General features: G+C 52.1%; 1 protein-coding gene across 2 annotated transcripts in view; it reads right to left on the bottom strand.

Annotated features, from left to right (window-relative positions):
- Nucleotides 1–3,129: 3,129 nt before the first annotated feature.
- Nucleotides 3,130–25,509, bottom strand: part of Rab11fip3 (RAB11 family interacting protein 3) — a 60,255-nt gene continuing 37,875 nt past the window's right edge. Inside the window, exons 5-15 of one of the 2 annotated variants that reach the window (XM_026385533.2) lie at nt 20,635–20,784; nt 18,711–18,845; nt 15,727–15,762; nt 12,759–12,852; nt 11,158–11,261; nt 7,423–7,563; nt 5,788–5,869; nt 4,982–5,119; nt 4,723–4,878; nt 4,459–4,599; nt 3,130–4,392 (exon numbers count right to left, since the gene is read on the bottom strand). In XM_026385533.2, coding sequence (XP_026241318.2) covers nt 4,279–4,392; nt 4,459–4,599; nt 4,723–4,878; nt 4,982–5,119; nt 5,788–5,869; nt 7,423–7,563; nt 11,158–11,261; nt 12,759–12,852; nt 15,727–15,762; nt 18,711–18,845; nt 20,635–20,784 — 1,291 coding nt within the window. In that variant the 3' untranslated portion in view covers nt 3,130–4,278. The remainder of the gene's footprint in view (nt 4,393–4,458; nt 4,600–4,722; nt 4,879–4,981; nt 5,120–5,787; nt 5,870–7,422; nt 7,564–11,157; nt 11,262–12,758; nt 12,853–15,726; nt 15,763–18,710; nt 18,846–20,634; nt 20,785–25,509) is intronic. The other variant, XM_026385534.2, reaches the window with a different exon arrangement.

A 25,509-nucleotide genomic window follows, 5' to 3' on the forward strand; every position in this document is an offset into this window, starting at 1 on the left:
TTCCATGTGAGAAGATGGAGTTGTGGGTGGGCTCTCAGTGGCTGTGGGCCCTTTCCCTCCCCAGCCTGTTGGGTACCACCTGGGTGGCTCCCTGGCCAGAGGCTAGCGGCCCAGCCTGCAGAGTAGTATGTGTCTTGCGGCCTCCTAGCCAGAGAAGCAGCTGAAGGAATACCTGATGGTTGAGGTTCCTGTTAGCTCACTGCTTGGTTTCCTGAGCCAGACTGTGGAGGTGAGGGGAGGACAGGCATAAGAACTGTCCTCACATGGGAGAAAGCGCATGAGGAGCAGTCTTGATACTGTTAAGATGTTGGCTGTGCAAGGAGGGACAGAACAGGGTGCATCTCTGGTCATCTGCATTCATCCTGAGTGTTCTGAGGCACTGCCTCATCAGGTTGACTCTGCTCTGTGCTAGTGAAGTCCTGGCCTGAAGACAACTTAGAAAAGGGGACAGACCTGAGCTGCTGCCACAAGACAGCTGATGGAGGACTGGAGGCGGCTATCTGCGGAAGCAACCAGTGTCTTCCCCAGATTAGCATGGGGCCCAATATGTGCAGGCTTCTGGGGTCAGCAGTAGTGAGACCCAGATGCCATCAGAGCCGAGGTTCTTGGGGTGGGCACTCTGTGAGCCTGATGTGAGGGCATGAGAGGTTCTGGTCCCAAGCTCAGATTTGTCCTATCATGACTACCCACTTTGTAGGCCACACAACTGTGTCAAAGAATAAAACCTCACGTAAAGAGAACAGAGTTCTTGGCCCTGGCCAATCCCTGCCCTGTGGGTCTTCAGCAAGTGGATAGGCCTAACCAGTCACTCAAACCTGCTGAGCCTGAGCCATGCCTCTGCTTTTCCATCAAAGAGAATGGACCAAGACTTGAAAGACTCAAGCAGGGGCTCTGTGCAGCATTAAGAGCTGACCAGAGACATCCTGACCAGGCCACTGCACAGTTGTGGGGAAGGAGTGGCCCCCATCCTTGCAGGACATGCTGAGGTCTCCTAAAGGACGGAAGGCCTTCTCTCCTCCAGGAACATGCTTCAGGTGAGCTCCCAGTGGACCTGGGCCTGCTCCTGCCCACCTGCAGGCCCTTCTCAGCAGCGGTCTCTGGGAACCTCATTTAACAATGGCTCTTATACCCACCTTCCCCACCATGTTCCAAGCGAGTGCTTGTCTTCTTTGAGCTGGACACTCCAGAGGGCCAGCACAGCAATCCCAGTGACTCTTTGTGGGGCCAACTGGACTGTGAACATGGAACTAAGAAGCTGCCAGCCCATGGTGGAGAGGCTCCTGCTCCTAGCTTTCAGGTAGATTGGGGCCCTGCTTTATCAGGCAGATCCCATGGGCAGCCCAGATAGATGGGAGGGCAGACCATACCCCTGCAGGCAGAAACTCAGCCTCTGATGTGTCCATGATCCCAAATTTCTACTTCAGTTCTACCCAAGTGTCCAGGAGTCCTGGGCCAGAGGCTCTGGTACTTGGAGCCCCCCTGTTCACTCTCCCCACTGAAGGCCAGGTTATATCCCTTTTAGTTACCAGCTCTGGGGAGTGGAAGCTGAGCAGTCAGCAGAACCCAGTGGGGCATGTAGATTAGTGGTTGAGGGCTTGCCTTGCATGTATTAGGCTTGAGTTTGACCCAAAAGAAAAAAAAAAAAAAAAGGATAAATTCTTATAATGCTTAAGATAACTCAAGAATTTTAACATTCTTGGGGTAGTAATTACAAATCAGTCCTCAGCCTCTCTGAGCCTCAGTTTCTCCATCTGTGTCTGACCAGTGGGCAAGTAGGCAGATCAGTGTGTGGGTGGTGGAGATTTGCAGGTGTGCCATTTGCTGCTCCAGGGACACCTAGGTTGGGTAGGTGTTTCAAGGGGATATCAGACATGACTGCCTTCCAATCAGACATAGCACTTATCCTCAGAACTCTTGGGAGTCCATCCTGGGGCCACAACCTTCAATGTTCTTTGCCTTGGGGTGTTCCTCTCACCACCTGGCATGGCCCTACCCTTTGTTGATCCCTGACAGGCTGCATCTCAGGGATAGGGACACTATGAGACTTGCAATTCAGTGGGGTGTGATACCAGTCTGTGCCTAGAAGGCTTGTTCCTGGAGGGGAACTAAGAATTTGAACCATGGGGAGGGCAAGGAATAGGTCCCTTCCCTCCTCCCCAGTCTTCAGGTAGGGTCTGAAGCAGATTGACCATGGTTGTGAAGATGGTCATGTGTGCAGAAAGCATCTGCAGAAACCCACACTTAGATGGTTCTCTGTTTATAGGCACACGAATAATAAAAATGTCCAAACCCGGTGCTGGGGATGTGGCTCACGCGGTAACGCGCTTGCCTGGCATGCGCGGGGCGCTGGGTTCGATCCTCAGCACCACATAAAAATTAAAAAATAAAGATGTTGTGTCCACCGAAAACTGAAAAATAAATATTGAAAAAATTCTCTCTTAAAAAAAAAAAATGTTCAAATCCTCTCCGTGGAGCCCTCCAAATTCCTTCTTCGGAATAATAAGGAATATGCTGGGGCCTTCACCAGCCTAGGGTTTGAAGAGGCCTAGTGTGGCCTCAGGGGAGGCTTGGGCTGCACTCAGCCCACATCTTACCTGGATAGTAGCTGGAGAAAATAGCCTGGGGCCTGTCCTACCACACCCGCCCCTGAGGCAGGGCACTTTTCTAGGGTGAGTTAAAGATCCAGACCCTACCCACAATGGCTGAGTCCTGGGGGTGGCCCAGCCTGGAGGCCTTGTTGTCCTGGAGCATTAGGTAAGGGGAAGGGCTTGGCCAAGCTGCAGAGTCAAGATTTTGTGAGGTCTGACCAATGTCCCCAGATACCTGGGGGAAGTCAGGGCCTGGCCCAGGGACACCCCAGCCCACCACCTGCTGGAGGACAGAGTTTGTGTGTATGGTAACAGCTTTAATCTGTGGTGGCTTGACAAATCGGGCAAGACCCTCCTGGTCTCCCACCCTCCTGCTTCCTGGCAGGAAGAGCCATTTCTCTGGGGAACAGAAGCAGCGTGCAGGTTGGTTGGTGTGTCTTCTGGAAGCTTGTCTGCGGCCCCAGCACTGCTGGTGGCCAGCAGGACAGGCCACGGTCATGTCAGGGCTAGGACCTGGGCACAGAGAGGCAGGCTCCAGTACTTATATATTATACATACATATATATATATATTTTATGTGTATACACAGATAGTTTTCTCTCTGTAAAGTATTAAAAAATTGATCAACCTTCAATCTATAAAAAATACCTACTCTACATGATAGAAAAATCTCTCCTCCAAGTTTACATTGATTTACACCCGAGGCTTTCCCCAAAACTGTACAACACAGGGCCACACAAGCTCTAGTGTGGAGGGCCACGTGGAGGCGCAGGGCTGCAGGTGCACAAGGCACGCACTCACTTCCACAGGCTATGGGCCAGCAGCTTGCAAGGAGCCACTGCTCAAGTCGTGGAAAAGCCTGCTTCCCTGCCCTCCTGCACCCTCAGGAAGAACAGCGATTTTAAGTCAGAGCCATGAGGTTTTTGGACCGGGGCCCAAAAAATCTGACTTCACCCAAGGCGATGGCAGTCCGCCTAGGGAGGACTGCTCCAGGAGGCCAAGGCAGGCCACACCCAGAGAAGTGGCCCCTGCACCTGGGAGTCAGGACAGGACTGTCCACCATCCATGCAATGAGTTCCAGAGTCGGGATCCCAAGTCCTGACTTCAGAGCAAAGAGTCTCAGTGGGCTCCTGCCCCAGTCTTGGCATAAGAGTCAAGAGTCCCTGAGGGCTACTGCAGCAAGGGTCAGGCCATGGGATGGCTGCACAGCTTGGAGGCCCTTGGGCCTAAAGCTGGATCGAGGTGGCATTTGGCTGGGTGATGTCCTGAGCAGTTGGGGAGGAGAGCACTAGGGGCCTGTGGCTCATAGCCAGACCCTGCACGTGTCAGCCTCACCCACCTGTCCTTCCCACACCACCATGTCCCATACAGGGAGTCCATCTGGAGCAACCAGGATTGGATGTGTCAGGGTGCTTGTGTGGCTGTCATAGCCCTGGTGGGAAGAGGGGTCTGTCATGAGGAAGTCAGAGGGACTTGCCCCAGCCTGAGACTGCCATGACACTGCACAGAGGCTGAGAGGCCCTGCCCCCTCCCTGTCCACTGTGGACTACACGCTGGGGGCTCTCCTTCTCCCTCCTTGGTACTGCTGTGCACCCTCTGTAGCCCCACTGCCTGGGCGTAGCTCCTCAAGGTGTGAGGGGCTCTCTGGGTGCTGGTGGAGGACTGAGCAGCCAGGCTGGTCTTGGAGGGACTACTTGACCTCCAAGATGGACGGGTTGGTCTCCATGATGGCCACGATGATCCTGTCGATGTAGTCCTGCAGGCGGAGGTTGATCTCCTCTTGCCTCTGGACAGCCTCCATGAGCTGTGGGGAGAGCACAAGTCAGCATGGGACGTGCAGACCATGGGCACGGGTAGGCAGGGCCCTTACCTCGTCACGGGACACCGAGCTGATCTCCGCAGCAAGGGACTCAGAGAAGGCTGTGGAAAAGAGGCTCCGGGCACCCTGGATGCTGAGGGTGATGATCTGCCCGTTGAGCTCCTCGTTCTGCTCCTTCAGGTTGCGGTTATCCTGGGGACACAGCAGCGTCACATGTGGCCCTGGCCCCTGCTGGGGGCTGGGCTAAGACAGGGACCCGAGCTCAGCAGCCTTCCAAAAGCTTCCAGGCAGGGTGGGCGGGAGTCCAAGCCATACCTGCTTGAGCCTTCGGACCTCCTGTTCCAGCTCGCTCTCCCTGGTGCGGCTGTTGTACTCCTGCAGGCCCAGACTGCTACTGCGGCCCCGTCTCTGCTCAGCCTCCAGCCTAAGGAGCTGTAGATGCTCCAGCTGCTTGCGCAGGTCCTCTATCAGCTATAAGGCAATCGTGGGCACAGGTTAGCAGCTGAAAGCCATGCATGGGGAGCACACCACATGTGACAGGGCAGGTGGGGAAAGGGACAGTGGCTCTGTTCACCTCCTGGGTTGCCTCCTTGTCTCTCTGGAACTGGTGCCGCTCATGGCTAAGTCTGTCCCCCATCTTCCTCTTGCTCTCCTGCTCTTCACTGAGCTGCAGCGTCAACCCTTCGATCTCATCCAGCAACTTCTGCTTCTCCTATGAAAACAGGCACCATTCATGTGCATGAAGAGCCCACCCCAGACCCGCTCCCAATCCACCCCAGCATAGTGGCCCTAGGATCAATTTCTGCAGAGCTGTGCCTAAGCCTTCAAGGCTGTCCTACCTTAGGGCCAAGGCACACACAGGCCACAATGGCAACTTATCAAGAGGCAGGGTGAGAAAGACCTTTGTATAGATGGGACCTAAACCATGGCTGTGGGAAGCTCTATCCTGGCACCTCTGGTTCATGCAAGCCAGAGCCCAAGTGATCCTGGAACATCCTCTGGTTTCAGAGCTTTCCAGAGGGCACTCAAGGAGGAAAGACAGGAGGGGAGCTGTGACACAGACACAGATCTCACCTCTGCCTGCATATCTAAGGAGGAGGGGCATCCCTTCACTCAGATCCTTGGGAATCTGTGGACCCCAGGGATCTGAGTCCATGGGAAAGCTGGAGGCCAGGTAAGGTCCAGTGTCTTCCAGAAAAGGGCAGCTCCTCACACAGAACAGGCCAGGTGCTGTCACTCCACAATTGGCAGCAGCTCCCCACTCTAGAGGCCCTGACAGTACATCCTGGCTCCCCTGCTGGTGTCAAGAGCAGAGGGCAGAGGGGCAGCTGGAGTAGGGTGGGGCCTGGACCCCCAGCTACAGTCGGACTGGGGGCTCACCTCTTCTAGACGCTCAATGTTGGCCTTCAGGCAGGGCGTGCAGGACCGCAGCTCACCATTCTCCTCATCCAGCTGCTGCAGCCTGGAGCGTAACAACAGCTTGGACCACTCTCCTGAAAATATACCTCTAAGGGCAGGGAGGGCCCAGTATCTGGAGGAATCATCCTAGGGGCAGTGGCCAGTCTTGACCCCACATGAATACTCAAGGCTGAAGCTTCTCTGTAGCCCACAAATGCTTCTAAATACTGGGTTTGGAACACTAGGTTCACAGAGAGTTTCAAACAAAATTAGTGTCCGAAGGGCCTGCTTGCTCCCTTTCCTTCCTGCTGCCACTGCTCATCCTGGGGTACCTTCATCATGGCCCACACTCAGCTGGGCCGTTCTTTCTTTCCCTTTTTTTTTTGGGGGGGGGGGGTATCAAGGGTTGAACCCAGGGTCCTTAGTCACTAAAAGCCATGTTCCCAACCCTTTTTTATATTTTATTTAAAGACAGGGTCTTGCTGGAGTTGTTTGAGACCTTGCTAAGTTGCTGAGGCTGGCTTTGAACTCAGGATCCTCCTAACTCAGCCTCCTGAGCTGCTGGGATTACAGGCATGTGCCACCATGCCCGTCTGAGCCATACTTTCAACAAAACCACACATGCTATGGATTTCCCACCAAAGCCCAGAACCCCATCCAAGGACTCCCATGGCATCAGTCCTCATGTCTTATTAGTCCCCTGGTCTGAGTCTCCCTGACTCCCCTGCTTTCTCATGACCCTGACAGTGTGCAGCAGTCCCAGCACATCCCTCATGTTGGGTCTCTCTGATGTTTGGTTGGTTCTGTCTAATGTTTTCTGGGGCAATGGATTTGGGAAGACAAGACCCATTCACCATGTAGAGCCCATCTTGTCATACAATTCCTGACACTCACACGGGTCACTTGGTTAAGGTACGGCTGCTGGGTGTCCCCTCTGCCAGGCTGCTGCTTCCTGCCCACTCTGTTTTAGAGAACCAGTCCCTGAGTGGAGGTCCAGAGTAGGAGGGACCCACACTACCTCCAGGAAGGAGTGTCTAGGGAAACTCTCTAGAATCCTCTGAAATGAGGGCTGTGTCTTCTCAGATGTTTTTATCAACTGATCGTCTATGCACCATGCTGCACTGCCAGCTGTGCTGCTCAGGTGGCTCAGTTCTGGCCACTGGGAGATCTTTCAGTTGGCCTAGTGTGCCTCTGACATCACCGATCAGTGGGTGCATGCATGTGCCAAGTCAGTTACCTGCTGGCTCCCGTTTGCAGTATTTGTAAATGTACCAGTAATGACACTGTAAATTCCAAGTGTACACAGAAACAATCCTGTCCATTTCCTTTAACAAAAGACAGGTTTGTCTCTGTTGCCCAGGCTAGCCTGGAGCTTGAGATCTCCCTGCCTTGACTTCCCCAAATTCCTGGGATTCTGGCTGGGGTGTGTGTTACAGGGATCTGTGAGTGGGACAGGTCTATAGAAGCTGACATGCTGCAGTCTCTGGATGCATGTTGGAGGCTTTAGAAGAGTTCTAAGGTTCTCCTCTCAGGCTCCCTGTACTCTACAACTAAACTTCTCTGGATCCCTTCCCCTTTCAGGTTGGTGGGTTTCTCTGCTCTGGATGCCTCACCTACCTGGCCTGTAGGTTCTCAATTTCGATGCTCTTCTCTCGCTCCATTCTGCACAGGAGCTCCTTCTGCTTCCGGGCCTCTTCCAGGACCATCTGCTGGGCTCTGAGCTCCTGTTCCTTCAACTGCTCCTCTAGGGCGTTGGCTCTGAATGCAAAGGGGAAGAGACAGTATTTTTCAGACCTCCCAGGTGCCTGTTCCCAGGGCACTGTCCTAACCCTGGCATCTGCTTGCCCTGTAGATCTGATACATGAGGCCTGGGGGAGGGGCCAGAAAGCACCAGAGTCCAAGGGCCACAGCATTCTGCAGCAAATGGACATAATGGCTGAGCACAGACTCCAACAGGGTGAGCATGGGTTCTCACTGCAGCATGGTCAGCTCATGGTGAGATCCACACCACATTCGGCCAGGTCCAGGACTCGGTGCTGGACACACCTGGTACAGAGGTTACAGAGGGGACACAGCTAGAAGGAGTCGCCTCTGGGCTAATCTGGAGACCAGCCCTTTGCAGGTCTTGAGACCTGGCTCCTTCCATGACCACCTTCAGGACAGGTTGGTCATCTTAGGGAAGCACCAGAGGCCCTGCCCATGCACAGTAAGGCCCATAGCCCCAGTCCTGTCACTTGCTTCTCTGATTCTCTTTGGTGGGTGAGAGTGAAGATAGCAAAGGAAGCTTTGGAATATACAAAGAACCAGGTCCCACGGTGGCCAGTCCCAGGCCAAATGCTCTAAGAAAAACCAGAGGTCTGCTGTAGGAGGAGTGGATAAACCTAACTCTTAGAAACTAAAAACAGGGCTGAGGGACCTGGGTTCAATCCCCAGCCCCACTCAGAAAAGGAATAAAAAGAAAATCAAAACAGGAAAAAGTTTTAAACTCAACAGAAGAGTTGAGGAAGAAAACCTGAAGATAATACAAAGGAAAAAATGCACAGAAAAACAAAGTCTGAAATTAGGAAAATGAAGAGGATATTATCATTGAGAGAAAGAAATGAGAAAGAGATGATATGGAAAGAATTCTTGAAGTCCCCAGAAGCTGACAGACACACTGTCCAGAGGCAAAGGCTGAAAACCAGCACAGGTCAGCCAGCTCTGGAGCCAACTGAGCTACAGGAGAACTTGGCTTCCCAGCAGCCTGAGTAGGCAGCTCCCAGGAATCATCATCCTCAGAAGCAAGTAGCACAAGTGGGACCAGAAGTCAAGGAGTAAACAGTGAGCACTGGAGACACAGCAGGATGTGAAACGCCAAGGGCAACCTGCACAGGTGCAGGGAGGACCGAGAAAAGGGGCACAGAATAGAAAAAGCTGCCCGGGCACAATGCTCCCAGGTCTGAGTACTCAGAGACCCCAGAAGGCAGGCGCCCTATACCAGAAAGGGGGCCTCACTATTACCAGGGTGGATGTGAGAGGGTACCCTGGTTCAGGGGGTGGGCAAGTAGAAAGGGTCTCCAGGGAAGGCTCAGGATGCACCCTCTCAGAGACGCCACACACCTGAGGCCCCCATTCCCTTCTGCAGCAGTGCTGGCTGGCACTCCACATGGCAGCATGTTCCTGTGCTGTGATAGAAGGCAAGTCCTGACTCAGTGCTCCTGAACAGCAGCAGTCTTTTTTTTTAAATATATATTTTTTTAGTTGTAGATGGACACAATACCTTTATTTTGTTTATTTTTATGTAGTGATGGGGATTGAACCCAGTGCCTCACACATGCTAGGCAAGCACTCTACAACTGAGCCACAACCTAACCCACAGCAGCAGCTTTGAGTTTCTACCTTGCGTGAGTTGTCCTTAGGGAGGGCCTGGGTTACAACATGAGTCCACTGTTCCCTCATGATTACTTGGATCAAGTGGTTTATGAGGAAACAGGCTCAGAGGGATAGAGTTCTAGCCTGGGGCTCAAGTACAGTTGTGGTTGGAAGCCTGGTAATGGGGTGGCTCAAAGAATCTCTCCCATGGGCCCACAAGAGCCTCTCGGGACACCCTCTTGGGCTCCTGCCCCATCCTGACTGGCTGTACGTCACATCCATTTGCTTTCCTGCTACTGAGCAACAGCTACAGCCACAGTCTTCTAGAGGGAAACTATGTCCAGCAAGATGCCCCTGACCTCCTCCAGCACATACTGTGTCCAAGCCCCAGAGACTACCTGCTATCTCTGAGGCCCTGGCAAATTTGAACTCTCAGCTTCAGGGTTCTTATCTGTGAAAGGAAGATACATCTGCCTTTGGTGAGTGTGAGGGTGAGCGAGGGCCTGCAGAGGATGTGGGCTGCACAGTGACCAGGAGCTACAGGCTCCATGCACTGACCAATGCTATGATGGGAATACTTCAAGTGAGTTTCCAGAAACGGGATCTTAAATTGTGGGGAGCAAGCCACTCTGAATGATTTGTGCCTTCCATCCTGGAGCAGAGAGGCTTTGACCAGTCACTACATCTTGTGGTAACCTGGACATTGCCCCGGTCCAGGAAGTTGAGGGTGTGTCTTCAGACATAGGCAGGTCACCCCTGGAATTGAGCTACACTCATCTATTCCTTTGTAATACTACTCCTTTGCCCTGTTTGGGATAGAATGTTCCATGGAAGCTCCCTTTGTGTGTCCCCCTTCTCTTACTCTGCCTTTGGGTATGGCCTTCCTAGATGTCAGTCAACTTGCTAACAGCAGATATCACAAAGCTAGACTCAACCCCCTGAAACCTGACCCCTTGCTTCATTTGAATGGCTTCTCAATAAAAGGGTTCAGCTCGTGCTCTCTCTCTCTCTTTCTGCAGACCCTTAAGGTCAGAGGAGACATCACAGAACCCCAAAGAAAAATCTCTGTCTCTTGTGTGATTACTTCGTGCAGCCAAGTTCATCTGGAATGACCCTGAGTGTTTTAGTCGTGAGGAACGTGACACCATATTGACAGCCCACTGGCTATAGGTTGACCCTGAGCCAGCCTCCAAGTTCTCCAGAAAACTGACCTAGAAAGGCTCTGGGTAAAATCCACCATGAAAAGATATATCTCTGTGGGTTTGTTTTGGAACTGGAGATAGAACCCAGGGCCTCAAGTGGGCAAAACATCTACTCTACTCTGTGTTGAGCCATGTCCTGGGCCTATTCTGGTGTTTGTTATTGTTGTTTTGCAGTACTGGGAATTGAACCCAGGAATACTCTACCACTGAGATATGACCCTAGCTCTTTTTGAGACAGGGTTTTATTAAGTTGTTGAGGCTAGTTTCCAACGTGTGATACTCCTGCCTCAGCCTTCCAAATCACTGGGATTATAGGTATGCAATACTGTGTCTAGCCTTCCTTATGATTTTTTGGGGAGTACTAGAGATTGAAAACAGGAGAACTCCACAATTAAGCAACATCTCCAGTCCTTTTTATTTTTTATTTTGAGACAGGGCCTTGCAAAGTTGCTGAATTTGTGATCCTCCAAGCTTTTAACTTGCAATCCTCCTGCCTCAGCCTCCTAAACTGCTGGAATTACAGGAGTGTGCCACCATACCTGGCCCCTCCTTAGGATTTTAAACTGTGCTCTCTACCTCTAACTGCTCCCCACTAAGCATCACATCCTAGGTCCCTTGATCCTAGGATGCCCTGTGTGTCGAGGCCCTGGACACCTGCTACAGATCACTCAACAGAGCTTCAGGCCAGCAAGTCATGGCCCTTGACCCATGCACAGGTGCCCATCCAGCAACTCCAGGGATACCTTTTGAGGCAGAGAAAGTATGGGTAGGGAGCAGAGGGGGCTGCAGGAAGACTCACCTATGCACCAGATGTAGGTTCTCCTGCCGAAGCCGACCATGCTGCTCTCCGGCTGCAGCACTGTCCTTCTCCAGCTCTGACACCCGCCTCTCCAGAAAGACAACCTGGATAACAAAATGATGGCTTGAGGAGCAAGCAGAGGCAGAAGAACTGCACCAGGGGACAGGCTGGGGCAGCACAGGACTTCCACATCTGTTTATCCACTGGACTTGGGTCTACCTGATTCCTGGAGACTGCTCCATAATCACCACAGTGCAGATCCCCCTAGGGCCACGCTCACCTCCATAGCACAAGGACACAGGTCATCATCAGGGGTCCAATGCTTCGGAGCCCTGAGAGCACCCTTCTAAATGGCACATGGGATAGCAAGGCTCAGCTCCCTCTACAAGTGGGGGTCCCTGCTCTGCTAGATATAGCCTATGGAGGAGGTCTGGGTGCCTGGGGACAGAAAGACCCATTTCTTTTTTTTTTTTTTTAACTGGGGATTGAACTCAGGGGCACTGGACCACTGAGCCACATCCCCAGCACTACTTTGTATTTTATTTAGAGACAGTGTCTCACTGAGTTGCTTAGCGCGCCACCATTGCTGAGGCTGGCTTTGAACTCGTGATCCTCCTGCCTCAGTCTCGCGAGCTGCTGGGATTACAGATGTGTACTATCAAATCCAGCAGCAAGGCCTATTTCTGAAGCCCTCTGTCCCTCAGGGAGCTCACATGATGGGAGATAACACACATGCACAGGTAGGAGAAGGAATGAAGGTAAGCAGAGGAAGGACTCACAGAAAGGTGCAGAGCTGAAGAGGTGGAGCTGCCATGGAGAAGGGCTACAGAGTCAGGGGGCATGCACAGGACCTGAGGTAGGGTGCAGAGAAGGTTAAGAGGTATGAAGAGGCAGGGAATATGCAGAGGAGCCAGGAAACACACAGAGGTGGTGAGTTGGAGTGCAGAAGGTGAGGTGTGGTACAGAGGAGATGAAGAGCGGTGCAGAAGAGGCAGGGAACATGCAGAGGAGGTGAGGTCAGGTATAGGAGATGAAGTGGGGTGCAGAGGAGGTGAAGAGGGGTGCAGAAGAGTCAGGGAACATGCAGAGGAGGCAAGATCAGGTGCAGGAGATGGCATGCAGAGGAGAAGAAGTCAGGTGCAAGAGGCAGGGTACAGTACGTAGCAGCTGCCACCTGCCTGAGATTCATACTGGCCTTGGAACCAGGGGCCTTGACCATGGTGAAGCTCCCTGCTCTGCTTGTTCTACTCCACTCTAGGAGAGACCCTTGGGGAAAACAGCCTACTCCTGGTACTGCTGGCTGTGCTTCTCCTCCTGATCCCTGAGCACCCTTGGCCCTGCCTCTACATGCTTGATGAACTGAAACTGTGCGTCCCTTAATGCTACTCCCCCAAACTGACCCACACACGTCCACACAGGCACCTGTGTGCTGCCTGAGACATGGGCACGAAGGTGAATGGCTTCTGCTGCTCAGTCCCACTCTCTTCGGCTCCACCCATGAACCATCAAAAGCTCTACTTTTACCCCATGGCCACTAAACCCCTGAGGGAACTTACTACTCACCTATTCCTGGTCCTTAGCCCCCAGTGCCCAAGACCCACCTTGTCAGCAATGTCTTCCTCTGGACCCTCCACAGGCTCTGGGGGAGGGTCCTCTAAAGCTTCCATGGTCAGGGCCCCCGACTGGTGCAGGTACCTATGGAAAAGAATCAATAGCAGAGGAAAGAAGAGGGAAAACCAAATGACAAGCTCTTCAAACACAAGCACCTGCGTGTCCCTCCGAAAGGCAGACAGCATAGTGGGCACAAGCCTCCCCACCCTGGAGCGGCAGGCTCCTGGCCTAGCACTGAGCTAGGGGCTCCCGGCTGTGGCCTTTACCGAAGGGCCAGGAGTGAGCAGGCTGCACTCAGTGGCCTCTGTCCTCCCAGCACTCTCTGGAGCCTGATAGAACAGGACCTCCACGGCAGCTAACGGGAGCAGAGTACTTTGTACTTGGGTGCAATAAAACCTGACGTCACCCACACCAGGACAGGAAGCACGCTTGCCTTGAGCAGGCTGGCAGACACTGACTCTGGCCCTGGGCTCCAGCATGGGCACTGTTGCTCAAGGTTCTCCCTGCAGCAGTGGCAGTGAGGGGTCCCAAGGAAAGGCATGGGTCCTGGGGGTCTTGCTCAGCCTCACCTGGGTCCAGTCATGCCCACAGGTGTTGCCCCACCCATGGCTGGGAGACACCTGACTTTGTTGTCCTCACACCAGGCTGGTGAATCTGAAAATGCTAGTTCAGTAAGAGTCCACATAGTTCTCAGAGCTGTGCAGACAGAGAGCCTCGTGTGCATGTCCTTCCACACCCTGGACCCTCAGCACTGAGCCAGGCTCAGAGCTGTGTGACCTTGAGAGAGTGCTCAGTCTCCATGAGCCTCTCTCTCCTGGGAAATGGGGATCTTTAGGCATCGTTCAGATGTGCTTGAGGCCATGTTTACCAACAACTGCACTACAGATCCAACTGAACACTCAGAGCCATCACACTAAACCCTACATCAGCTTATCAGCAATGGAGTTCTGCTTCCTCTTCAGCATTGACTGGGCCTGCACACTTCTCTCTTTCCCAATAAATAGTTTGGGAGGTGAGGGACACTGCCAGGTTACAGAGCCACCACTGGCTGCACAGAATCTATCACTTCAGCTAGAATGTACATGCAAAAGACTGAAAACTGCAAAGTAAATCACAACTTTCCTGCACTTCCCAAGGATCTGAAGGCCCAGGGCTCAGGAAGCTGAGGCAGGAGTGGGCTGAGCTGGAGGCCAGCCAGGGGAACCTGGTGAGACCCTGCCTCAAAATTAAAACAAAACGGGCTGGGAGGCATCTCAGTGATAGAGTGCATGCAATTTATATGCAGACAGACTCACTGCAGAATGGTGTGCCTCTCTGCAGGTAAACTCTAACTGCCAATACCTGTAAGCAGGGCTATTTTACAACAAAGAATGTCTATAGAGGAAGAGTAAGTTCTTGGAAAGATGTAAGAGTAAGTTCTTTAAAGGATGAAGCCTTTGTGCCCAGTCCTGTCTCCTCTCCAGCTTGCTAAACGCCTCTCTCTGCTTTTCCCAGGACGTGTCCAGGCACAAGGCCCCAAGAGCTGTTGCTAGGCCCAGTTGTGGGAGGTCAACAGGACATGGCTGTGTGGGTCCTCTCTTTCCTCAGTCCTACCAGACACCATGTGTTGGGGACAAAAAGCTCTAATGACAGGGACATTAAGGTGGACATGCTAAAGAATGTGCATCCTAGATTCAGGCTGTGACTGAGAGCCCTAGGTTCTTCGCAACCAGAAAAGGTGGGGTGCAGACCTACACCTCTGCCTGCTCCAGAGCCCAAGCCTCAAGGGCCACAAGAGCTGCAGCATGAAGAGGGAGGCAGGAGGCATGAGCAGCAAGATAGCAAGAACCCAAGGGGAGCAGGCCCATTTCTCTTTGGCTCATTATAATTAGTGGAAATATTAAAGTCATCATAAAATTCTGAACTTCAGAAACAGAGAAACACTGTAGAAGCTTCACGAGAGGGAAAAACTGTCACAAAGAAACAAAAATAAAAACACATTAAACCTCTCTGGAGCAACCCTGGCCCCAGAAGCCAAGCAACAGCTCCCAACTTTCTTTCCTGTCACAGCCAGGGCCCCACATGGGCAGAGCAGAACTACTCCCAAGGGGCTGGGATTTACCTCCTGGCAGCTCTTTTCTCAAGATAACACAGGAAGATGTGCTAGGCAAAAAAAAAAAAATGGAGATAAGGGGAAGGAAGGTGGGGACAGAGCCAGGTGATATGATCCCTGAAACAAAGGAACTTGGGGTATGGGGGAGATGCCCCAGGACCTGGAGATGTCCTGCCTAAATTGGGCAGTGGTGGGAGGGAAACCCTCCGGCCTCCACAAAGGGCTGGCTGTGGAGGCAAGTAAGCAACCTCAGTGTCCTGGGAGGGGTGTCTACACCCCATACTCTGCACAGGGGATCTCAGACCGTCACAGAACTGGCCTGCTAGAACTTTCTACAGTACGAAAGCCAGGAGAGACACTGTAGGAAGGCATGGGCTGGGCAGCAGGCTCTGGGACAACAGGCCTTCACTGGGTCTCTGAGATGATCTGCAGCATACACTGGGGGACTGTAGTGTCCTCCAGCCCAGGCAGGGAGCACACAGTAACAGGGGAACACCCAAAAGTCCTAATCTATACTTCCCAGTCCTGGGCCCAGTCTAATCCATGGTCCTGGACATTCTTTCCACAACACATTCCCTCCACTAACTTCTAGCCCAAACCATGAAGTAATTTATTTTTCTTTTTTTAAAATATATATTTTTTTTAGTTGTAGGTGGACACCATGCCTTTATTTTTATTTATTTTTATGCAGTGCTGAGGATCGAACCCAGTGCCTCACCTGCACTAGGTTAGCACTCTATCACTGAGCCACAACCCCAGCCCCCCCATGAAGAGTAACTGTTAAAAGCTTTTTAAAATGTTTTTTGAAACTAAGATTATCAATGCATTTCACAGTATAGTCAGCAAGCAGTTGAGGTTCTGCCTACCTTGCCACCTTCCTGCTGGACAGCTGCTTGGCTGGGCTGTGCAAAAACCAAACAAACAGGAAAAGTGTCAGGACCAGAGAGAGGAACAGCAGGAAGCAGGAAGCTCAGGCAGAGGAGATAGTGGGTGTAGGCATGCAGCCCCCAGCCCCCTAGCCCTGTCACAGGACACCCATGCAGGACAGCGAGGATGGTGCGGCAGCACCCTCTAGACCCTGATAAGGCAACCAGCCTATAGCTCAGAGCTGGCCAGGGGCCCATGTCTGTCCACAGCACTGGTCAACAGCCTGCCTCAGGCACCTCTGAAGTCAAATGACTGCCCAGAGGCCTGGTCATTAGGCCCATCAGTGGTTCTGACCTAGGCAGCAGCACCCTGGCCCAACGCCTGTGGGCAGGGGCTTAGAGTCCTGGGAGGTGGCCAGTCCCAGGGTGAGTGTCCATCCAATTCAGTGATCCACAGTGGCAAAGGCCAAATGCACCCTCCCTCTGGTTCCTGAAGCCTACAGGGTGACTGCCAGACCGAAGCTCAGGCAAGGAAGATAATTTTCCAGGCAAAGGGGCTGCCCACCTGGCATGGTGGCAGGCGGAGGCCACGCTGCTACAGCCTCTTGAAGAGACCCCCCCCACCCCCAGCCGCCGCCGCAGTCAGTGCTCTGCACACTGACTCAAATTCACCCTCACACTTGCTCTGAAGCTTGTAGGTGGATCCCAGCACACATTTTTGGGTTTCTTATTACATCTTGTCAGCAGCAGAGGGCACTGGAGAGACAGAGTGAGTTCACTAGAACTAGGCTCCTCCTAGTTCCTTAGCATTTGTGCCTCCCAGTGGCCTTCTGGTGGCACTCCTCTGGAGCACATTGTCCAGCAGCCTGGTAGCTAAGTGCTTCTGACAAGACCACTTCGGGGGAACAGCTGTCCTGGTGGTCAGGGTGATTTTCAGCAGGTTCTAGAAGGCAGGCCCCATCAATCCCAGAGAGTGCAGCACCCCTGTGAAGTCTGTGGCCTACATTCCTGTGGGATGGCAGCCCCAGTTACAGGCCCAGACCCCACTCTAAGTGGGCAACAGCTTGCCCTTGGCCTCTGGTGGCAGCTGCCTGCAGCCCTGCTTAGAGCTCTCTGGCCACACAGCCACACGGCTCAGCACTACATTGCCCGGCTCAGCATTACACTGCCCGTTCGAGGCACCACGTGGCTCCTCTCCTGACTGGGCCCTGCTGGCGTTGGGCAATCCTAGCATCCCTGACACTCTCTGACAACAGGCCAGGGTGGACTGCTCAGGCTACCCAGCAACCCTCAGAGCTGAACAGGCAGTCAGCAACAGAGGTCATGATTTAAACACACCCCTGGATAAGGAAGACTTGTTTCTACAAAAGGGATGGTTTTCTCAGACTTCCTGGTACTAGGAAAATGCACAGGAATTGGCAGACATTGTCCACACCTCTGGTGTGGCCTCAGCAGCTTGACATGCCTTCACTGCAGGGTGGTCCGCAGGACAAGAAGCAGGGCTTTCTAGCCACGCCAAGAGGTAGCCTAGCCTGTTCTCTGGCCTGCAGGTAACCAGGGCCACCTTCTGGCAGGTCCTTGGCATTGGAACAGATGGCTTCCACGTGGGAATCCTCAGCAAGAGAAAGACAAGACACATTTCCTTTCACAAGAGGCCTGCACACAGATGCATTCTCTGGCAGGGGGCATTTCTGCACAGGAAGAACACCAGCCCTCCCCAACCAAGCCAAGGCTTCTTGGAGAGCTGCACTTCTAGCTGATCACCATGGTGGGTAAGAACTGGGCTCCCCTAAGTAGAGGCCAGTTCCAAACTGCGGACCACTGCAGTCTTCACACAGGTTCCTCAGGAGTGACCCTCAGAGATTGCTCTGCCTTGACGACATTGCCAGGACCCACCTGGCTCCCTGATGCTGCCAATTGACTACAAAGGCTGGGTTACCCCATTCTCTCCAATGTGCCTGGCACTTGCTGGGGCCTATGCTGTGGGGTGCTGCAGGAAACACAGGAAGGAGAGTTAAGCACACACAGATGTGGACAAGGGGAAGGTGGGGCCGCTGAGGCCACTGTTGGGAGGACTCCACCTAGCTGAAGCCCAGAAGGCAGGGTAGGGCATGCTCCACCGGAAGCACAGGTGGCCTTGACAGACTCTTGCTGGAAGGTCTGCCTTTCTGCCACCCTCCCATAGCCCACAGTGCGTCTGTCCAGCTGGAGTCTATGTGGTCACTCACCACCTCTGATCAGCTGGGACTGCTGTGGGAAGCTTCATAAGTAACCATCCCTCAAAGCAGCCTACCCTAAGGGCTTGCCCATGTGCAAAAACAACTTTTCTAGGGTGAGTTTGTGAAGTTGTGAGGAACTGGCAGGAGAAGCTCCCTGAACATCAACCCAAGCTGGGTCTAATCACAGGACAGGACAAGGAGGGCTGCGATGTAAACCACAGCAGGAGGGAAGAGACACAAATGGGGTCTGGCCAAGGGGCAGCTACAGGCTGGTGTTTAAGACAGAGCAGCAGAGCTGGGCTTCCCCTGTACTTGGGTCTCTGGCTGCAGCACAGAGCCGGACCTACTGAGCACACACAACCCTGACTAAATTGGCATTCCCAAAAGCCGTTTAAAAGCATGCTTCTGAAGACTAATCTTTAAATTTCCCATTTCAATTAAAGATAATCACTTAGTGAAATGTGGGAAGCAACCTCATACACAATGGACCCTTCATTTCCTCCCCCAAGAAGACAATGGCCAGGAGGCTATTTGTGCAGATGGAAGAGGGAACAGGAAAGCAAGCACAGCTCAAAGCATGCAGGGAGGACCAGGCTGCAGGGAGAGTCCCACTGTCTGGCTACCCTCCTTTGCTCCAGAGATTGGGCCTGGCCTGGGAAGAAGTCCCCAGCATTGGCCAGACCAGAGCCACCAGCAAGGGGCTATGGCAGCGGGAGTCTCCCTCAGCCCAGAACAGAGAGCAAGGCCATGTGCTGCATCCGTTACCTATTCATCTCAAGATCATTCAGGCGGGCAGAAAGGTCCTCAAGGCGGTTGATTTGTTTGTGGCACTGGCTACAGTAAAACTCAAAAGCCTCGTCAGTGAGGATGCTGTGTAGCTTTGAGGCAAGCGGGTCGGAGCTAGAGAGACAGAAGCGACAGTTCAGCACAGGGGGAGGGCCTGTCGGGTTATCTGTGATGCCACATGAGGGCCGGGGATGAGGTGGGCACTGGATGAAAGCATGTTGGAAAAGAACCAGACATAGAACATTCTGGCTCTCTAGACTGCCTGTGTGCTCTTCTTCATCATCACCCAAAGGAGCCTGTGACACATATCTCCTGCTCCAGGTGATGCCCACTAGCCAGATCTATCCTGGACAACGCACAGTACTGGTGCAGCTAATGGCTTCAGTGTAAAGCACAAACTTTCACCAACAAGAAGGTGAAGGAGCTCACAGCTTTCTCTTGGCCAACATGGCAGCAAGCCCTGACCACAGCTGGAGCTGGCCTGTTGTACCGTTTTACACATCAGTGTCAAGAACCATGCACTACAGTGCGCTGCTCACAGGTTGTGCTTTTCTTTGGTACCCAGGGGCACTTAGCCACTGAGCCATGTCCCAGCCCTTTTTAATATTTTATTTAGAGACAGGGTCTTGCTAAGTTGCTTAGGGCCTCACTAAGTTGCTAAAGCTGGCTTTGAACTTGCAATCCTCTGCCTTGGCCTCCTGAGCTGCGGGGATTACAGTTTATGCTTTTTTTTTTTAAAGATATTTATATTTTAGTTATAAGTGGACACAATCTCTTTATTTTATTTTCATGTGGTGCTGAGGATCGAGCCCAGTGCCTCATGCATGCTAGGCAAGCGTTCTACCTCTGAGCCACAACCCCAGCCCTACAGTTCGTGCTTCTTGTTTGTTTGTCATGTGTGAGAACTGTGAGAAACAGAATGTCATACTCTGGGGATGCTCACTGACCTCCTGTGACTTTGCTTCAGGGGGTCCCTACAACTAGAAGCAGAAGTTAGGAGGTCATCCTTGGAGCAGTAGGGCTCACAGGCTAGTGGAAATTCTTTTAGAAGTTTCAATTTAAGGAAAGGTGGAAAGGAAAACATTAAACGTAGCACAGAAGTTATACTTTTGAATGAAAACTCTGGGTAAGAGGCAAACTACACAAAAGGAAGAAACTCCTCAGCAGGACAGAGATACAGGCTTAGAAGTGCCAAGTTCAGCTGGATGAGCCCACTGCCTCATCCCCAGGGACACCTCAGAGGACCTCCCACCCCACAGTGGCTTCAGGAACAGCCCTACTGGCATTGTTCTCCACAGGGCTGGCAAGGGAATAATCTCTTCTTCTGGTTGCTGGTTTAGAGACTCTTAGCTTCTGCTGTTGGCAGTGGCGGAGAACTAACTATAGGAGCCTCTAGCAGACTCAGGTCCTCAAATAGGTTAAGCCAGGCAACTCTGAACTCTGCTGGGATCTCCTCATGCACAGCCCTAAGAGAAAGTAGGTGTCACCCCCACCCCAAGAGTTATAGTTCAGTTATTCGAAGCCACAACTTTCCAGAGAGTTTGGGAACGTTGGGTAATTACAAGCAAGTATATCTGAGGACTTGCTTGAGATTTTAAAACCTCTTTCCAACCAAGCCACAGACCATGGAGTGGTCCATGACCAGGTGCCAAGGAACCTGCATGTCAAGTTCCAAGCACACCTTCAAGCCTCCTGGAGCTGCTGAGACCTCAGAAGTTTGCAGTGATTGGTGGTATGTCAGCCAACTTCCACCCAGATGTAAACTTAAAATCTGAGTGTGGTGCACTTGACATCACCTTGAACACACAAAGTTTTCTCTTACCAACATATAGAATCCAAAACAGAGACACTGGATAACTACCCAGGAAAAGGGAGGGAGGGGATAAGCTCAGGGCCACTTTACCTAGGAGTGAGGAAAGCGGTGTCACTGCAGCCCAGCTCCCCACTGCAGAGGGCCTCTGAGGACAGCTCAGCCTCACTGCCCTCACCGTAGTCCTCAAAATGTTCCTCGCTGCTCATCACCATGACGACGGCCTGGCTGCGAGGGCGGGGCCTGCAAAGGTAACAGAGGCCACCTGGCTGCACAACCACACCTCCCCACAAGTGAGTTGCCAGCCATCAGCCCAGCTCCACTGTCCTGGGAGAACATGGAAGCAGGTGAAGTTGATTTTAATGAAATACTCAGCCTGACAAACAAAGAGCAGCACCATCCGAATGTATTGGATTCCTCACATCTTCCTTCACAGGACACGTGCTGTGTGTCAGGCACCAGCAGAGCCACACGCATGCAAAGGATCCATACAGGTCCAGCTCTGAGATGCTCAGGGGCAATGCAGAGTGCTCCTCTGGCCAGAGGGAACCACAAGGGACTGGCATGCCAGTAGCAGGCAGGAGGCCCACATGGTGCCCCACAGGGAGCAAGTCCCAGTTTTACACCCACAAGACCCGCACGTCACTGCCCAGTCCTGGGCAGCCAGGTGAGCCTAGGGCCTCAGACACAGGAGCCTTCCAGGAAGAGGAAGCACCCTGAGCTCTCTGTGAATCCTAACCATGGCCTGCCTCTCCTAGTTTCAGTCAACCAAGGTCAACCGAGTCCAAGAATGTTAACTGAAAAATTCCAGAAATAAGCAATTCCTACATTTTAAATATATAATTTTTTTAAAAAAATATTTCTTTAGTTGAAGATGGACACAATACCTTTATCTTATTTATTTATTTTTATGTGGTGCTGAAGATCAAACCCAGTGCCTCACATGTGCCAGGCAAGCGCTGTACCACTAAGCCACAATCCCAGCCCCTTCCTGGGGTGGGAGCAGGGCTCCTCCACCTGGGATTTTTTTAAACTGGGGATTTAACCTAGGGGCTCTTAACCACTGAGCTGCATCCCCAGTCAATTTATTTTTTTATTCTGAGGCAGGGTCTCATTAAGTCGCCTAGACTAGCCTTGAACTTGGATACTCCAGCTGCAGCCTCTGGAGTGGCTGGGATTAAATATTTTTTACCGAAGTATTTTTTCCCCCCCAGGTACCAGGGATTGAACTCAGGGGCACTCAACCACTGAGCTACACCTCCAGCCCTATTTTGTATTTTATTTAGAGGCAAGGTCTCACTTGGTTGCTTAGCCCCTCACCATTGCTGAGGCTGGCTTTGAACTCGAAATCCTCCTGTCTGAGTCTCCCCAGCCATTGGGAATACAGGCATGCACCACCATGCCGGCCATAGTATATTGTTTTAATTGTTCTATTTATTACAAGTTAACTTTAAGCTGTTACTGTGCCTAGTTTACATATTTTAAGGTAAGCCTTTCCCAGTGCTCTGCACACAGGAGAAAACACCATCTTTGGGCCCTATACACACAGCTCCAGCCTCCACTGGGTGCTATAGCCTGTGCCTACTGTGTGGAGTGTGTTCTCCAGTCACCCAGAAACTGAACTGCGTGGCTCACCCTAACTACAGGTGGACCCCTTGTGGGGCATGGTGACAGCAGAGGTCGTCCCTGGCAATTGTTTCCTGCTTCTCAGGATCGCCAGGCACCTGGATCCTGTGAGAGAACTCCTACAAGGGAGGGGACTCCATAGGGGCAAGCACACGTGGCCATGGGGCCAGGTGCAGCTGCCCTGGGCCCAGGTGGAGGAGCCCTGCTTCCACCTCAGGAAGGGGTGAGTGACAGGGCATCTTGCACTTGGTCGTCTGTTGTCCTGCAACCCTCAGGGCACCACACTGTTTATGCAGCTAACATTGCAGGTCAGGAACCCTCCCAAGACAAACCTCACCCGGCGATTTCCCAGGTCTGGCATTTCCTCACCTCTGACTACCTAATTCAAATTAACTTGAATCAGAACAACACTTTTTTTTTTTTTTTTTGGTACTGGGGATTGAACTCAGGGGCACTCGACCACTGAGCCACATCCCCAACCCTATTTTGTATTTTATTTAGAAACAGGGTGTTACTGAGTTGCTAAGCACCTTGCAGTTGCTGAGGTTGGCTTTGAACTCAAGATTCTCCTGCCTCAGCCTCCCTAGCCATTGGGATTACAGGTGTGTCCTAATGCGCTGGCCCAGAACACCTTTTTTTAAAAAAAAAAAAAAATTATTTTTTAGTTGCAGTTGGACACAATACCTTTATTTATTTATTTTTATGTGGTGCTGAGGATTGAACCCAGGTCCCTGCACAGGCGAGTGCTCTACCACTGAGCCACAACCCCAGCCCTTTTTAAAATATATTTTTAATTTTTTTTTAATTGTAGATGGACACAATACCTTTATTTGTTTATTTATATGTGGTGCTGAGGATCAAACCCAGGGCCTCATACATGCAAGGCAAGCGATCTACCACTGAGCCACAACCCCAGTCCCTAAAATATTTTTTTAGTAGTACATGAACACAGTATCTTTATTTATTTTTATGTGGTGCTGAGGATCAAGCCCAGTGCCCCACATGTGCAAGACACATGCTCCAATATTGAGACACAGCCCCAGCCCCCAGAACACTTTTTAAGAGCACTGTAACCAAAGTTAACAGGCCTTACCACAGCGCCCCTCTACGCTTGTCCTTCCCTCCGTCCTGCTGCAAGCCAAGGTGCCAATTGCACTTGCTGCTCCATGTCCACAGGGCAGAAGCCCCAGAGGCACATCCCTCCAGGCCTCCACCAGAACAGCACACCTACATGGGACACCCAAACCCAAGGACCTGGGCAACAGAGAGTGAGGTCACGTACAAGGATACACACCAATAGTAGAGTGCTGATCCACCCAAGTGCAGCAGAGCCATCACCGTCCCAGTTGCAACTCATCTCCCCAAACCACAGCTAGTTCTCAATATTTGCAGATATGGAGGACCCCAGGGATCAAAAAGACTGTGAAAAATGAAGCCAAAGGACTTGCACCCTACAGTGAGCCCGGTGCTCAGAGTGGCCTCGACCCAGGAAGACAGCACAGAGCAGCCCCCACATAGCCACCTCATAGGACCCGTAGGTGAAGGGGAGACTTGAAAAGGCAACTTGCTCCAGTAGATGTCTCTCTGGGCAATGACCCCCATCTTACACCACACACAGAAGCCAGCTATGTAGAAGTTCATACCTGAACATGAAGGCAAAAGAATCAAGCTTTAAAGAAAGCAGATACAAATATCACAGTAATTATGGAGTAAGCAAGATGCTAATTTTGCTTAAGAAAAATGGATAACCTATACTATCATAAAACTAAAAACATCTGCTCCTCAAAATGAAAGGCAGACCAACAAAGCAAGAGAAAGTTTCCGTAACACAGGTGCTAAGGACTCATCTACACCACTCTGTCCTCTGAGGCAACAGAGCCCACCTGACAGTCAAGGCAGGCCACACCCTACCATGGCTACTTCTGCAGACAGTAGCTATGGCACACCTGCCTACGCTCCCCCACTGCCAGAGACCACTTGGCCTCTCACAGAAGCCTGCTGACAACAAACAAGTGGGTGCTTCACAGAAGAGGAGCTCAAGGGGGCACTAACCCTAGGAAGAGGTGCACAGCCTCCCAGACTCTGGGCTATGCCACTGCTGCCCCAGAGCTGCAGGCTCCCTGTGGGGAGAGCTCAGGCGAGAGAGACCAGTGGGACCCACAGCCGTCTGTGAGCTGCCCGTGACTGCAGGAGCTGTGTGAACTTCAAAACTGCAGTATGTGTCCCCAGTGACCCACCATAGTGCTTCCAGGGACACACAGGCCACAAGACACACAGTGCCCACAGCAACTTAACTCTCAAAGCTGAAAATAGGAAGGAACTTAACTCCCTTGACATTCCATCAGGTTAAAAACTGTGGCAAACTGGTCCAGTGGGATGGGATCCCCTAATGATAAGGAACAAATGATAGATGCCTATGCCCCAAAACGAAATGCGTCTCAAAACTCAAGGTTAGATCAAAGAAGATGGGTGCTTACAAGGGACCCCTGCGTGCATGCATATAGGTGAGATGGCAGGGCTTGCTGTGCAGGAAACATGCCCAGGAGGAGGCTGGGGGCACCCTAGTGAGGGCGTGGGACTCCCACAGGACAAGCTCTTCACTCTGAAGAGCCAGCTGGATGGGTACTCAGGCCTGCGCACCAGCAACACTGTAACACCTGGGCTGTGCTGTGCACACTGATGAGTGCTGAAAATGAGGAGAGGTACAAGAAGCAAAAACAATGCAGACGGGGCTGGGGTGGTGGCTCAGTGGTAGTACGCTCGCCTAGCATGCATGGGGCACTGGGTTCAATCCTCAGCACCACATAAAAGCAAACTAATGTATCCACCTTAAACTAAAGATACATAGTAAATAAATATTAAAAAAAAAAAAAAAAAAAAACAATGCAGGTGCTCTGGGCTGCTAGCTGTGTTGGCTCCCAGCAGTGAGGGGTGAGACAGGGCTGTTTCCAGGGTCTATGTGGGCTGGCCCTTCCTTTTCCTAACACCCTGGCCATTCCCCGAAAATTTCTAACACAGGATAACTGGGACACCCTGGGGGCAGGGCAGGGGATCAGAACAGGTAGTATGGACAGGGTGCTACAAAGACATCTGATGAGCACTGTGTTGTCCAGCTCTGAAGAAGTGTGCTGACAAGACATAGGAGACCAAGTCAGGGTTTGTCTTTTGAGACACCGAAGCCAAGGCCATTCACTGCCAGGAGAAGCACCTCCCACAAGGAGGCAGTACAAGAGACTGTGCAGCAGGGTGGCTCTGTGATGACAGGCAGGCACCGCCGGACAGCACGATCCATGGACCATATCTGCCCAGCTGGCAGTCCCCTAGGGGGTGCAGTGGGCACAC

The sequence above is a fragment of the Urocitellus parryii genome, chromosome 9 (assembly GCF_045843805.1).
Source record: "Urocitellus parryii isolate mUroPar1 chromosome 9, mUroPar1.hap1, whole genome shotgun sequence".
NCBI lineage: Eukaryota > Metazoa > Chordata > Mammalia > Rodentia > Sciuridae > Urocitellus > Urocitellus parryii.